Source organism: Strix aluco, chromosome 2, assembly GCF_031877795.1.
Source record: "Strix aluco isolate bStrAlu1 chromosome 2, bStrAlu1.hap1, whole genome shotgun sequence".
Classification (NCBI taxonomy): domain Eukaryota; kingdom Metazoa; phylum Chordata; class Aves; order Strigiformes; family Strigidae; genus Strix; species Strix aluco.
The window spans coordinates 80221512-80237290 of NC_133932.1; the positions used below are offsets into that span (position 1 = coordinate 80221512).

A 15779-nucleotide genomic window follows, 5' to 3' on the forward strand; every position below is an offset into this window, starting at 1 on the left:
GATGTGTGAGCTGCTGTATTGTTCTTCCAACAAATGTCTGGGTAATCGAAGTCACCCATAAGAACCATGTTCTGTTGACCCAAAGTTTGCTTTAAGTGACTCAAATATCGCTTCGTTTGCCTTATTGTCTTGGTTTGGAGGTGAAGTGCTAAGGCTTGGACAACAGGCCCAAGCCAGAGTTGACCTATAGATGAATCCTGTATATTTTATAACTGATAACCATTGTGCTAATAGGTATTATACTAAGTTATAACAAACCACCTATTCTGATGTAAAAGATGGAAGTATTGAAGCCTGAGCAACAGGCCCTGAACCAAAACTGCTAACTCAGTATGTAATCATTAGTGAAATATGCATAGAAGATGTAGCTTATATCCTTATCTTTCTTTGTGTGTGAGCAAGATAACAGGGCCACAGAGACAGTTGTCTGGCCTTGTGACCTGATGTGTGACCTTGCTCATAAATCAGCTAGATAAGCAGGGAAACTCCCTTAGCTTCTCCCTTGAGCCCTGGCCAGGCTCTGGGGGAACCTAATGTGAGGTAGAAACCAGATATTTCTGCTTAAAACAAAGGTGCCAGCTATTCTGGCTTGCTGATTTTTGGGTATATAAGGCTGGACCCGCTCACAGCGACTTTGGAAGCCTCACCTATGGGTGGACGCACCGCGTAGGATTTCCCACTTGCCGGGACAGGCTCTCCAAATCCTCGCTGTAACCGGGGCTCCCCAGCAACTGTGGATCTGGATGATGGTAACGTATGCAAGTGGTGATGTATCTTTCTTAACCACTATTCTCTCTCTCAGGTAGTAATGATGTGATGCATTACCCTGTATTTTCTTATTTGTTTGAATGCACTATTCTGTCTTTTCTTACTGTATGTTTTCTGTATTATTGTTATATTATTTAGTTATTTCTAGTAAAATACACCTGCTCTTTTCACTCTGGTGTCTGAGTTTAATTGGTATCCCTAATCAGCAAAACAGGAGGTCAGTAGCAGACACCCACTTTAAGATTCCCTCTTGGAGACGACCCCCTCTGATCTTGACGCAGAGGCTTTCAATAGGGCTTCCACAATCACCATAGCTGACTTCCATACATTCAAGGTTCTCCTTAACACCGAGCATGACTACTTGTCCTTTTCTTCCCTGCCTGTCTTTACGAAACAGCCTATAGCCACCCATCATGATCCTCCAGTCATGTGAGTTGTCCCATGTGTCAAGTTACTCCTATGATACCAGAACTTTCTGACTGGATGTGGAGCTCCAGTTCCTCCTCTTCCCCAGGCTGCGTGTACTGGTATACATACACTTGAGGTGGTTGATCTTCTGCTTCTCATCTTTGGAGGCAGCTAAGGAACATTTGTTGCTGCTCTGATTGGCCTGGCCTATTCCCCAGTTGGCTGCAATGGCGTGAGCATTGCCACTTTGGACCCTGCCCCGCTGAGTCCTTCAGTTTAAAGCCCACCTCACTAAGTCGGTCAGCCTGCTGCCAAAGTTTCCCTTGCCTCTCCCAGACAGGTGGATCCCAACCCTCCCTAACAGGCTATAAAAGAATGTCCCATTGTCATAAAAGCCAAAACCCTCACGACGGCACCAACCATGAAGCCAGAAGTTGATTTGCATTATACATTTACTTCTGGCTGCACCCCTTCCTCTAACTGGCAAAATGGAAGAGAAGATGACTTGGGTACCAATACTTTATGCTTGTGGCCCCAGGGCTTTGCAGTCTTCCTGGATTCTGCCTAGGCTCCAACTTGCGGTGTCATTTGTGCCCACATGAAAGAGTAGCAATGGATATTGGTCTGTGCTCTTGGCAAGTTGTGGCACCCTCTCAGCAACATCTCGGAGCTGAGCTCCCGGAAGGCGACATACCTCTTGTGCCTCCCTGTCAGGCTGGCAGATGGACACCTCAGTGTCCCTTAACAGAGAGTCACCCATTACAAGCACACGTCATTTTTTTATGGTAGCCACTGTATCCTGCTTGTACAGTTTCTTCTTGCAGATCTTGCCCATGGGTATCTACAGCTGATAAAGCTTCCTATCTGGTTTTGGGTGCAATGCTGCTTTACTTTTCCAAGCTAGATAGATGGCTTATTCCTTCCTGCTTATGCTTTGTCATTATGATTTATTCCTTGTTCAAAGTCTGGATTTAAGCATTTGCAAGAAAATTTGAGTGGAAGTACCAAAACATGTATTAGATCAAATTCTCAATTGGTTTAATCCAGCATCATGTCTGTACTACATTGTGTAGTGCCATGTATGGGATAATCTGCTTCCCAGCATGACAGCGGGCTGCCATCCAGCATGCATTGTTTTCTCCAGTATCTATTTTTTAGCCATTACTTTTAGAGTGACATATTGACTCTCTGGTTGCCATAAGTCAAACACTCCTTGTACACCACGCTGAAGTCTGGTCTTGGCTCCTGATACACTTCAAGCTTTAGCAGCAGCAACTATGTAACGTAGACTGATGAAAAGCAGTGGTGAGTCCGTGCCCTGCTCCTCTCAAGGAAGGGCTTCTTCAGGGGGCAGGAGACTCAAAGCTACTCCCTTTGCTTACACTTTTGCACCGATTTGATAAACATCAGTATTTTGCCCAGGTCTTGCACTGAGACTCATTCAGATGCACTCTTGAGCTGCATGGACTCAAATCCCTGTGAAGCAGAGGAGTTGAAGACCTCAGATCTCCCACTGCCTAAGACGGTGTGCTCACAGTGAGGCTATCCTGTACGAGGACAGTCTCAAGACACCACTCATGTTAGCACTGATTTCATGCTGAATATCGGACACGTCTCAGCAGCTCCTTCTGACACTTCTCAGCCAACTGCGTGTTGAAAGTCTTAATCTGGTTTGTGAATTCCTCTCCCGAAGGCAGAAGTCACACAGTTATAGCCAGAACCATTATTGCTGAACTTAAATCTCTCTCTGCTGATGGAGATCTTGGTCCTTTTACCTTTGAATTATCACTCGTTTGAATGAAGCATTCTGGCAGCTTCTCATCACACATTGTCAGAAATCTTGAAAAGGATGTCACATAACTAGCTTTCTCCAGTTGTCAGTGTGTCACTCTGGACCAGATTTTGGGCTCTGACAACTGTAAAATATAGAGATGCAGATGGGTTTTAAAGGGTCTTTTGCTAAACACAAAAATTTATTTATATTCATGGCTTAAAAACAGAATCAATCAATGCTGCACTCACCTTTTTTTTTTTTTTTTTTTAACCTAGACATGCATGAAGAACACATTAATAAAATTGTGTAGTTAGTTACATGGTTACTGACCTTTTATTATCAGAAAATTATTTCCTTCCTTTGCAAGAGATAATGGTTCTAAACAGATGAATGTATATAAAATTGGAGGCCTGAAAGTTCTTGGTGTCTCTACACTTCTGAGGTGCTTTATCTCCAAGGCTACTGTACCGTAAGGTCAGAGTTTCCCAGCACAGTACAACAGGATTGAGCAGTACATAGGCATTGCCCAGCACAGGGAGTAGCCAGATTTGCACCTTGTGAAAGCGTTATGGTAGTCACTCTGATAGTACGAACTGCATCCTAAACTGATGTTGGACTTAGTGGAAAGAGAGTGTCTTTGCTTGCAGACCCTTTTCTTTCAGCACAGAATGGTGCAGGTGAAAGAGAAGCACCCAAAACTTCTCCCTTAAGGGCCTAAAAGCAAAGGCACTTTCAGCAAGGTCATTTTTTTCCCCCAAAGTTGACTTGTCATACTGTTTTTAACTTCTGCTTCCAGGTATGTAACAGACTGATGACACATGGTCAAGTTGACTCACACCTCCTTTAGTGTAACTATCTTCTCTGAAATGTAAATGTTCTCTTTGTCCATATGTATGTAACACCATTTAGCAGCAGTGTTTGTCAGGGCCTGTAATTTTAGCTACTCATTCAAATGCATGAGGCATGCTGTCATTCTACCATGACTTACCTCTCATTTGGACATGCTGTGTAATAACACATTTTCAATTCTTTACCACCCTTAACAGGAGCTATCCTATAGAGGCATCTGGTATTCTCTAAAGCACATTGAGTCCTGCAGTTGCAACAGTAGGGAAATATGTTTAGCCCGTACAAAAATTTTTCACATTTAGGAACATGATGCCAGAGAGACACCACTCTCCCAAGTTCTGAAAACTGCCAGAACTTGGCAACATTATAAACCCTGACAAACAGCTGCTCAGCTGTGACTACCTGTAGCTTCTCCTGTCTCTATACGCTCTGTCCCTCCTCTCCTCAGTTAGGCAGACATTCTGCTTACAGCTGTGAGCCTGAAGAAACCACCAACCACACAACCACCCCAAAAACAACCCTGCACTCCTGCTGCAACTCCTTCCCCAATCCTCGCAGAGTTGAGATTTCAAGATCCTCTCCTAGACCCTAACTGCACCTCTTACTGTTATGCTTTTTTGAGGTCAAGAATGTCTGAAGTGCTCCTATCTGACAGGTCAGCCACAGGCTTCCACAGACAGATACTGGGAAACCAAACTAAGGAATCTCACATGAAACCCGGCCTCTTAAAGGAGCCCTTGCTACCAACCACCTACCAAAAATCTCATCTTTCTGTCGTCCCTGTTCACTTTCACACATTTGGCAGCTGCAAGCCATGTAATTTTAAATTTAGCCACCTTCGCTCTCACCAGCTGTGTATGCATCTGTGCCCTTCACCACTGCATACGCATGCAAGCCAACACATACAGTAAATTCCTTCCAACCAGGAATTCCTAAAAATTAACAGTTTCTAAGGAAAAGGTTAGAAAAAACAACATACATGTTTTGAGGACTGATAAGGAGCTCATTTACTTATTCATGTTGTCATTCATGCCTGTATACATGCTCTGGATGGCTTCAGGTAGGATGGTCACTTTTATAGACACTACACGCACGACTCCTGTGTCATTTCTCACATTGCTGCGCAGGAGTTACACTGGTGAGTAGATTGAGCCCTCGGTGGTGCTGTATATGAACTGATGCTTGCTTTGGTGAAGTCACCAATGGAGCTCAAGCTCTACTGGAGTACTTTGGTGGCACGGCCTGCTCAGAGGCCCATGACAGTTCCTGCTCCAGCCTCCTGCAGAGTTGCACTGTTCCCTTCAGCTAGCACCAAAGTCTTGCTGAAAGGGCTGCTGCATAAGTAACTCCTGCAGGCTCAACAACTTCTCACCTGCCTCCCAAGTTCCGCACTTTTATCAGCCCTGTTGGAACATTCACTGGATTGAAAATAAATAAAAAAATCAGTTTACTTCTTTAGAGGTAGTTTTTATCATTGCCTGGAAATCACAGAGTACGTGCTCATCTTACATGCCCCCCACCTTCTCTCCCCAGAGCTGCCGGACTGGTCCCGAGTTCCAGCCTGAGAAGAGAGAGCAGAGGAGACGACTCCTCTCCCTTCCTGCCACCAGCAAGCCAGGGGCTTTCCTGGGACAGGCCGCTCTCCAGAAAGACCAGCTGCAATTTGATCCTGCCCCCAGCACAGAGCCGGGTACCGGTCTGGGTCACTTTCCTCTACATGCAACACCCCACCTCGCTGCGCCCCAGCTACCTGCTCAGCTGCAAGGAGAGGGGCTGCACCCATGGACAGGAACTAGCTGCCTCCCACCTGGTGGGAGGAAAACTTAAGTTTTGAAATCCGAGTGTGAGGTACCCAAATGCTGCCTCACTCTGTACCTTACTTGTTAAAGCCTGACAACTTTTGCACGAGCTGCTCAAGAAGTTTTAATTTAGCCCTCAGGCCAGCGTTTCAGCAGCTTTTTACTGCATTTCTGCACAGCTCTAACTTCAAACTTGGCGAGCAGGATAAGGAAAGAAGGGCAGACAAATACACTGCAGTGCTTTGTCATCATAAATATCTTTATTGTGAAAAATACCATAAAATAATTCCCACAGTTCTAGAAAAAACAGTTGCTTTTAGATTTATGATTTTATATAAAGACATTTTATAATTTGAAACATTTGATAAATCTCTGGCTAGCTTTACTTATCCTTCTTAAACATAAAACTGCTACTTTGAGATTTGCTGAGGGCAAAAAAAAAATTATTCTCCCTTTTTTTTTAATTATTTTATGGATAAAAGTGTGTATTACAGAGCAAACAAACAATACCTTACAATAAGGCACTTTTAAATACAACTAACCTGCTATGCTATACTGGCTAATTTCCAGCAAAGCTCCTACAAATCACAGCCCTAAACAGAAGAATAATTATTCCAAACACTGCTCTGAAAACTGAAACGATAACAAGCTTTATTTTTTTTAAAAAGTTTAAGCTGACACATTTTCAGCGTATGTCACAAGTTTGAGCTCTTAAGTTTATAATTCACTTTGAATCTCTTTTAATATTGATTTATTAATACATCAGTATTAAGCATGTACCAAGTAAAATATGCTCCCCTGCACCTTCATTTTAAAACAAGTTGGAAACTAGTTTATTAAAACTGAAAGAGAATTCAGAGAAAGTTTGCATCTATATATAGGCCAATTATTGTAATGATGCTTCATGCACATCTCAGGGTTTACAAACTACCAAGACATTTATTTCAAATGTTCAGTTACTGAACATTATTGCACTACAGACACCCACTAATAAATAAAAAGGTGGATTCAGCTTCCTTGTACATCGCTTGCACCGTTAATGCTCAGTGTGTAACCAGTGCTTTGTTTTCTAGTCACATCAGGAAATGCAGCGCCATATCTGGAGAGCCTCAAAACACAAATGCTTTCTAACACAACTTTGTCTTTCTGTATTTTCAGAACTACCTTAGAGCTAAAAGCCAGCATCTGTTCCCTTAACAACAGCACTGAGTTGTAACACTTCTTGTAATCAGCAGCTGCTTGATATCAGAAAGCCTTGTTCTCCATTGTCACTTTTTATTTTTGTTTTCAAGACAGTCTTCCACAGACAGAATCTATCTATGAACAGCATTCACACATTAATCATCTTCCTTCTTCAGCCGACTACATTCAAGCTTTTTTTTTTTTCCTTAATATGTAATTTTCCCTTTCCCATTCACTCTCAAAATAAACATAATCCTTTTTGTTCCTGACCGCTTCCAGTGTACAGCAGAACTGTCCACCTCCTTAGGGAAACAAATCTGCACTGCCTTGTATGAATACTTTACTTTTGAAGGACCATCTTACTCCTTCCCTAAAAGAAAGAAACAAAAATCAGGGAACAATTTCCTTGGCTACAGCTTTTAAAAACAGAGAAGGCAAAGGGATGAGAACAAAAAAACTGAACAAAGGTAGTCCTTTAAAAGAAGGTGGATCATTTCTAGCACTTCCCTAGCACACAAACAGGTGTCTGTGGTGTTCAGTGTGGCTTCCTGATACTGAACTACACTCCTGTACATACAAAATGAGACATACTGCTTACACTGGTCATTCAATAGTAATTTAAAAACAGTCCCTTCTGTAGTGAACAAGGCAATACGAGAGTGTTTATACAGAGCAGCGGCTCGCACACGGACACACACGACCAGCAATCCACACAGCAGCAGCCCCCGGCCCGCAGCAAGCGCAGCAGGGCCTAGCTCACCCCTCAGGGACAGAGGGCTGGTGACAACCACGAGTGGCCTTTGTACGTGAAAGCTGCCTACCAATGTTTTCCTTACTGTGAGCAAAAAGCACACAGAGTTGTCTGCATCAGCTGATACCCGGGGGTAACAGGTTATTTATTGTGCAGCAGGTTCCTATGTCTGAGCCCCAGAGGTCCTACGAGAACCACGCCAGCCTTGAACAGCATGAGCAGCATTCCAAGCATCTTCTACAGAGTTTAAACAAAAAGCTTTCAGACAGGTCAAAAGCGGAAATCAAAGTTCTAGGAAGTCATTCAACTTGGAAAATATCTGACACTGGAGTTTAACAGGCTGCTGGGGTGGTTTTGTACCACAAAGTGTTAGAAATCAGTAACACACTCTTCAGCTCCAAGATAAATTTCTGCTGAACAAACACTGACCTTTATATTGCTGTTGAAAAACATTTTACGAAGCCACATGGTCTCACAATTGTTTGTAAAGTACTTGAGGCAGGAGACAAGGGTTATGCTTCAATAGCAACTTCGATTACAGTAATAAAAACCCCTACTTTCAGATTGAAGACCTTATTTGCTAATTTCATTTGTTTTACAGAGGCTGCTTATGCTTTCAAATGCTATGAGTTGAAGTGAGAGAAGATTCCTACCAGCTGATTATTGTTTTCCAATTAAAATCCAATCACAGAAACACTGATGAACTGTAATTCTTGCATTCTAAGAAAATGGCTGCTGACAAAACTCATCAGTAATTATGATATATTCCATTACAGAATGAGAAGGCTATTCACTCAGAGCAGCTACACTCCTGGTAATACCTCACACCGCATTCACACAGTTCGATCAATACACTTAACCCATTTTAGCTATGTGCGTACAGAAAAAATAAACCAGACTTTTGGCTAATGGAAAGTTAGTCCCTCTTTTTGCACACAGGCAGTTGTTTTTGCAGTACTGTCACTGTTACAGGAGGCATAAAATTACTTCAAACAATTTCACATAGTATTAACTCACTGTTGCATCACCCATCAGAAATGAAGTTGCATTACGGGGCAAGGCTAGAGTTAATATCGTATTCCTACAGTCTGCAGTACACTCGCCTCAACCTGCATCAGTTCTGAGTTTATGTACAGAGAAGTAACAAATCGCTGCATAGTTGGGGAAATGTCACATCAAATTTTTTGCTCAAATCTCAAGCAGGTATTTTGTTAAAGTGCAAACTACTCAAAAATGATACCTAAACATCTCAAATCACATTCAGAAAAAGTCATTCTAAAAACATCAGGTATATTTTTTTTACTTTCAGAGTTGACAGTTACCGCCAAGGAAATCATCCCAATTCATTTCAGGTTAATGAATAAAGCAAGTAGACATTTTCAAATACAATTAGTTACAAGCAATCTTCTTCCAGAGCAGTTGTTCAGTCTCATTCAGTACGCAGCCTCTTCACCCCACCCATGGCACTGCCGACAGTAATACAGCAGGTGGTCACTAGGGTTTCCTTTTAAGAATACTGAGAGATGGATCATCCTGCTGAGCACGACGACTAACAATTCGTTAACGTAGAGACTATTGTAACTACCCCTTCCATGTTTATTAGGCCCCGATTCAGAAAAATATTTACATGCATTTTTACCTTTAAGCATATACTTGAGTCCTAAATTTATGTTTAAGTGTTGTCCTAAGTAGCTTCTTACTGTTTTCTCCATCCATAGAAATAAACATGTCCTGGATATCCACAACAAATACATAGGCAGTAACAAACCCCCCCAACCAGTACGAGCTTGTCAAGTTCACCACAAAGCAAACCCTCTGAATACTAAAAGAAAGAAGGAGCTTTCTTCTAGTGTAGTAAGACTCTGGGTTAAGGACAACATTAGAAATTAAGATTTTTGGGTCTTGAACTGAGAGACTTATTTTTTTTCAACGAATTAAGTAAAAAACAGCAGCAGCCACCAGAAACAGTCTTGGCTCTAACTGAAGTGAAATTTGAATGTAAACGGTCCTCCTCCAGAACCAAAGGGGTTGAATCCTTGCCATGTGTTCCAGTTCCTGTGGAAAGGGTTGCCCCCTCCCTGTTGACTCTCCGCATCCAGTGGGTCCTCTCCCGCATCAAACTTCCGCCTCATTTCTGAAGGAAACAAAACCAAGGTTGAATCACTGCACAGTAGTTAGGGCAGACCCCATCCCCGCCCCTGGCCAGAGACCTGCAAATATCACTTGTATTGGCAACATCTGTAGAACTTTGAGTTTTTCAAAGCCGTCCAGGACACTGACAAAGGAGAAGAGACTAACTCCGTAAAAACACTGTTCAAGAAACTTCAAACAAGTCATTCAGTTTAAAACAAGGCAAGACAGTACCTGGCTGTCCAATAGGACAGGTATGAATTTCAACAGGGATAAGACAGTTGCACTTTCACCACCTGCGTCCCACAGATAATTGGGACATTTTGTCCTCTGTGAGTTTATTGCACCTATTCTCTCATAGCTGCAGCCACTCAGGGTGGTCTGAGGACAGATCCTGCCAATTCTTCGCAACCAGTAAATTCCAATATTCGTCATTCAGCCACAGCACAAAAGTCAGCACACAGAGCCCCAGACTTTTTCAATCTTCTCCACATACCACTCAGGCAGAGCTGTCTAGGGCACAGCAGCTTGGAGTCTAAACGCATGTTCTTTACATACATTTTTCCAGCAGGACAAAGTTGAAAGCCTTCCCGAAGACCCAGAGACAAGTCACAGGCTACAGTGCTACTTTGTTATTTACACCCGCACAAAACTTCCAAGCAGCCTACAGGTGCCACAGGGTTTTTGATCACACAGTGCTTTTTCAGGGTGCCCATGTTATCAAGGCAGAGAAGGGAAGCAAAGGAGTTAGGGGGAAGTCATGAGACTGACCGGGGAAGGAATGTGGAAGATGGCTTCAAAGTACACCAGAGCCCTATGATAATAAGCTTGCAAATCAAAGCTCAGAGATTCAGAGGTCCACAGGCTTTATAGTTTTTGTTTACATACTAGATCTAGAAAATGACCTGTGAAAAATATCTGGATGAAAGGAGAGAATATCATTGCAGTAAGAAGAGACAGAAAGCAATACAGATGGCAATACAAAAGCCAAATACAACCGGTGTTACTTTTCTTGCCTGGTTGGTTTGACAGGAATGGTAAATATGACATAAGAAACAGTGTCTACAAGAAAGTAGATGAACCTGTCCTGGAGATGTTGACAAGGCAAACAGCATCTCAAACAATTCCAGTATATAAAACTCTTAATTTATGTTCATAATTAGGAACAAAGATCACATTAACACAGAAAAAGGTTTTCTGACCAGAAGTGTTTGTCATATAGTTCATCACTCTCAAGCTCCCTTCCCTTCCTCCAAGGAAGTCTGAGCCCATCTGCCTAATTATCACTTTGATGTTCCTGAACAGTTGAAGATAAAAAAAAATGGGAGACTCTGGTATCTACATCTTTTAGATGCTTCTCTTTCCAGTAACCATACAGGGACAACTTAAAGACAACAACCAAACAGATGGCTCTGGTTAAGGATTGGGGTTTTTGTTTGGTTGGTGGTTTTGTGGGTGGGTGGGTGGGTGTTTGTGTGTGTGGGGGGGTGGGGTGCATTTGTTTGTTTGGTTTTGTCAGTTGTTTGGGTTGGTATGTTTGCTTGTATTTTTTAAAGGTGGTGAGATAACCACACCACTCCATTTTTTCCTTACATTCTTGACTAAATGCTCCAACCCTTTCTGTTCACCTCCTGGTGATACAGACATCGGATCTCCTAGACACCACAGGGTCTACCAGGAGAGTGACTGCACTCTTCACTTTTTTTTCCCCCCTCCTCCAGAGCTGACCAGCAGACAGTCAGATGTGACAGGGCTCCTTGCTCCTAGGGACTGGGCCTGCAAAACTAAGCCTGGTTTGCAATAGTTTTAGGCAGAAGGAGACACCCACATCCTTCAAGTAAGCAACTCCAGAGTTAATCAATCCTGGAAATCTCTTCAAGATGATATCCTCAAAAGAGACCTTTAAAATAATAATTTTTATTTGACTTTAAACAGAAGTCACTGAAACACAAGAAATAATTCTATGTTTACATCTGACTTCATACTTGCATCTAATCTGTTGCATTAGTGCATTGCTTTCTCAAGATGGATAAGGGGAGAAAGGGAAAAAGGGAAACTGTAATGCTTGTTATGATTTAGACTTGCTGCATTTTTACATTACTGTAAAAAAGTAATAGAAAAATTAAGTCACTGCATAAGAACAATCATTACCTGGGTCAGTGAGGACTTCTTTAGCAGCTGCTATATCAATGAATTTTTTCTCAGCTTTCTTCTTTTCTTCCTCACTCTGGAAGTTATCAGGGTGCCACTGGGATGCCAGCTTTCTGTAAGCTTTTATGATTTCTTGCTTTCGAGCATTTCTGGATGGACAGAATTATATAGATACCAAAATTTTCTAAATGTTCATATGCCACACTAGTGAATCTACAGGTTTATTTTAAACTCTTAGACAGTAATTAAGGGCATCAGGAACATTATGAGGTGTTAGTTAGCCTTCTGCGGGTGGCACTGAAGATTCTTTACACAAAACCCAAAGGAAGCAGGTTGCAACTTTAAACAAAGGTTACTCGCTCTTTCCTTCACCACCCATTTACTTTGCTTGGAAAGATGCTACTGCCAGCTACTATGCAGAATACAGTTCCCAGTCTGAAGAATTTACAATCAGGTGAGTAACAAAAAGCACAAAGAGTAGAGAGGAAATTAGTTCACAATTGGAAGGATGACCAATACTAGTTCAGAACTGACCATTTCTGTGGTGCTCATTAGAAAGAGAAGTTGTTAGTTTCTTGAGGTTAATGGCAGAAATATTTTAGATACTGTTCAGCAAGTCCTTTCAAACTCTTCCAATCTATTACACCATCTGCCACCATTTTATTTTTTGCTGCTTTCAGGAATTCTTTCCAGTCTTCATTTCTTCCTCAATTGATTCACCTGACTCTTAATCATCTATACTAAGAATTTCTTGCCAAGGGATTTATTCCCTTCCTTCCCAATGTTGTTTTCTCATTCTTTATAAAGGCACTGTAAACAAATGCTACTTAAAAGCTGAACACTGCCAAACTAGTATAGTAGGAAAGTGAAGGCAGCAAGGTACAGGAACAAAAACTAACACTCAGCAGAACAAATTCAAGTGATCAGCCCCAGTTGTACTAGTTTAATAACTAACTTTCACATCATCATCTCAGATATTAATATCTCACCTTTTTACTCCTAAGATTTTATAGTAATCCCTCTTCTGTGATTGCTTCAGCATCCTCTGGGCACGTTCTAGCCCCTCTCGAATCTGCTGGTCATTTTCACTATTGGATTGAGCGGTCTCATAGTCTTTAATAGCTTTTATAAAAAAAGTGAATGAAAAGGATTACACAACTCTTTGAAAATTTCAACTTAAAGAACTCAACCACTCACCAAAACTGAAGTTTTGCTATTACCATATATAAACAGCAAAACTCTTATTTCAACTTGCCATGTTCTTTTTCCAAATTAGAAAAACCTCGGAGTAGAGGAGATTAATTTTCACATATAAATTAGGTAATTCTCTTTGTTTAGGTTCATCACACTTTTTGGAAAGGAAGGAGAAGGGAGATTACTAGTGGTAGGTCAGAACACTATAAACGTTACAAGTCACATGGATGAACATAATGAACATCTAGGACTGGGATGAAACAGAAGTCAAGAAGCAAGTTTCAGCAACTAGTATTTGAAGAGTCCACTGCACAATGTTAGTCCCACATTGCTGTTCAACTGAAGGATGCATCATACAGTCTTTAAATTAATATTCCTTCTCCCACAGTCTGCACTCAATCAACACGCTAGCAAGTCTCTTCCTCTTTAATGACAAAAAAGATGGATTTCAGATTACCAGTAAATTCATACTGTTAGTGAAAGACAAAGATTTGCTTTTTACACCTCTGCATAATATGCAGACACTTATATTTTAAGGTTTTTTTCTCCAAAGGCATGCTCTCACTCTTATTTCAAGAGTTGCATTTCTCGGGAATGAAAGCAAGGTAGGGAGAGGTGCTGTAACATATTCATGAATTTAAGAAATTCCAGGTCTACTTTTTTTTTTTTTAAGTAAACAATATTATTATTGTAAGTGGTAAGTGAATGCTTAAGACACCAATGTTAAATATTCTTTGATATCAAGATTTATCAAGGGAAGCAACTGTTGAAGTCTTTAATGAGACTGCTCTTCTTTCACTGTTATAATCCTCAAAGCCTCATTTGCAGATCCAAGTCTCTTAGGTTTCTCAAGTTAGACAAAGTACTTGCATCAGATTATTTCCAAGCAGATGCTATTTCTCAGCAGGTGTTACATTTGTTTTTCACTGTTTCTGAGCAAGACAGCAGGAAGTGCTAATGAATTTGTATTACCCAGACATCTGATACCGCTGCAATCTTGCTTTGGTTACTGAAAAATAAAATTCCAAAAAGTATTTCCAGTGCCCCAACAATTTCATATGCTATTACAAACAAAACAGAACTTCTATTTGTTCTCACATCGCTTGACACTGTCATTTGCTGCTTGAACAAAAGATTCTGCCTTTTGCTAGTATTTTTATTAATCTGTCCAGTCATGGAAAAACCCCAACAAACGGGAGAGCACACTAATGCGTGTGCCCAGTACATACTGTCAAAACTAATAATGAGAATAAAGGGATTTCATTATGCTGCTTTATTGTTCCAATAATTGTAAGCACCAGAGTGCTTAATCTGCTTCATGCAATAATGGGAGGTCCCATCACAACGTCCTGCCAAATGCAGATCAGATTACTCAACTTCACTGAGCACTGTAACACCTACAGCATGCGACGCTGCTGGACACCAAGCTGCTCAGGGGTCAAGTATTTGCAATGACAATACTAGATTCCTCTTTTTAAAAACTGACTACCTTATTTAAAGGCTGCAAGTATTAAGCATTTGGGAAGGTATGCTTTTTAGTGCTACACACCACAGAGGGAATGCACCCAGCACACCTGACAGCGAGTATGTTTTGCACCTTCTCTCAGTTAGAAGAGACTTCAATTTTATTCTGTCCCACAACATGAAAGGAACAACCAGTTTCCAGTATCGCCTTCAATTTAAATACTTTAGTCAAATCTAATTCTCCTTCTTTCAATACAAGAGTCTTCACAATCTCTCAAATAGCAATTGCATCATATCTCTAAAAACCTTAACTGGCTTTCCTACCTTGCCTGCATTTTTAGAAGACAGTGACCAAGACTGGCCATTATTCCATATGCAGAATTAATTTCCTATCAAACACGAGTAACTGCAGACAACCTATGTCCACGCCAACTCTGTCAGAGAAATAACTGAACCAGTTTTGCTCTTACTGAAATAGGGACTGTTTCCTCTACAGTAGTAGGGCAAGGAGGGGGAAAAAAAATAAAGCGTCCTGACTAATTTTGAAGCAGCAGGGTGGGTTTTCCACCTTCTTTGACAAAACTTGTGCTGTATACTTTAGACTCCTGTACTTACGAGGTAAGCCAGAAAGGGAGTCATTACACATCTGTCTCTGTAGACAAGCCCTGGATTCCATGTGATTATAAAGTAATTAAAACCATTTGATGGGAATCAGAACTCAGCTATACATACTGAAGTGCATCTTGAACATTTAACAATAATCGCCTTCAAAGTTCCGAATTACAAGTACTTTGCAATTTCCTGTCTTTAAACAGGAAAATAGGTGCCTCCAGCTTGAAATTTTCTTGACGGAAGAATGAGAATCAGTCTGCCCCTTTAAATATGAGAGTACAGTTTTAATTGCTCTACTGTTCTCTACAGCAGAGAGAAATCAGCCATCATTTTATAGCAGTTAAAACTGAAGGCTAAGTGAAGACACCTTCAGGCAGACTAACATTAATGGACTATAATACTGTTTATGGAGGCTCTGCTGGAAGGCAGAGTGTAACTATAACAATCTCACTACTGTCAAGGGCAGGAGGAAGGCAGGGGATATGCTAAACAACAGGGATTTGGAGAAGCACGGTTCCACTGCAGTGTGGTCGTCCACTCAGAACCAGGCTAGGCCAAGCCCAGCAGGCTCCAGCTCAGGAAAATAAGCTCTCCCAGATCCCATGGGTGTCCTCTCTATGCTTTCTTATAACCCATAATAGGGAGGCATTTGCTCCAGCACAAGACCAAGTTGGCTCTGTGCATTTGTGCAGGATCT

The 15779-nt window shown here is 41.4% G+C and overlaps 1 protein-coding gene across 4 annotated transcripts in view; it reads right to left on the reverse strand.

Annotated features, from left to right (window-relative positions):
- Positions 1-5836: 5836 nt before the first annotated feature.
- DNAJC3 (DnaJ heat shock protein family (Hsp40) member C3) overlaps positions 5837-15779 on the reverse strand; it is a 40749-nt gene continuing 30806 nt past the window's right edge. For 3 of the 4 annotated variants that reach the window (XM_074815436.1, XM_074815437.1, XM_074815438.1), the window contains 3 exons: positions 12802-12934; positions 11813-11961; positions 5837-9665 (listed from right to left, as the gene is read on the reverse strand). In XM_074815436.1, the coding sequence (XP_074671537.1) occupies positions 9508-9665; positions 11813-11961; positions 12802-12934 (440 nt within the window). In that variant the 3' untranslated portion in view covers positions 5837-9507. Of the gene's footprint in view, positions 9666-11489; positions 11562-11812; positions 11962-12801; positions 12935-15779 lie in introns of all 4 variants that reach the window. The other variant, XR_012622010.1, reaches the window with a different exon arrangement.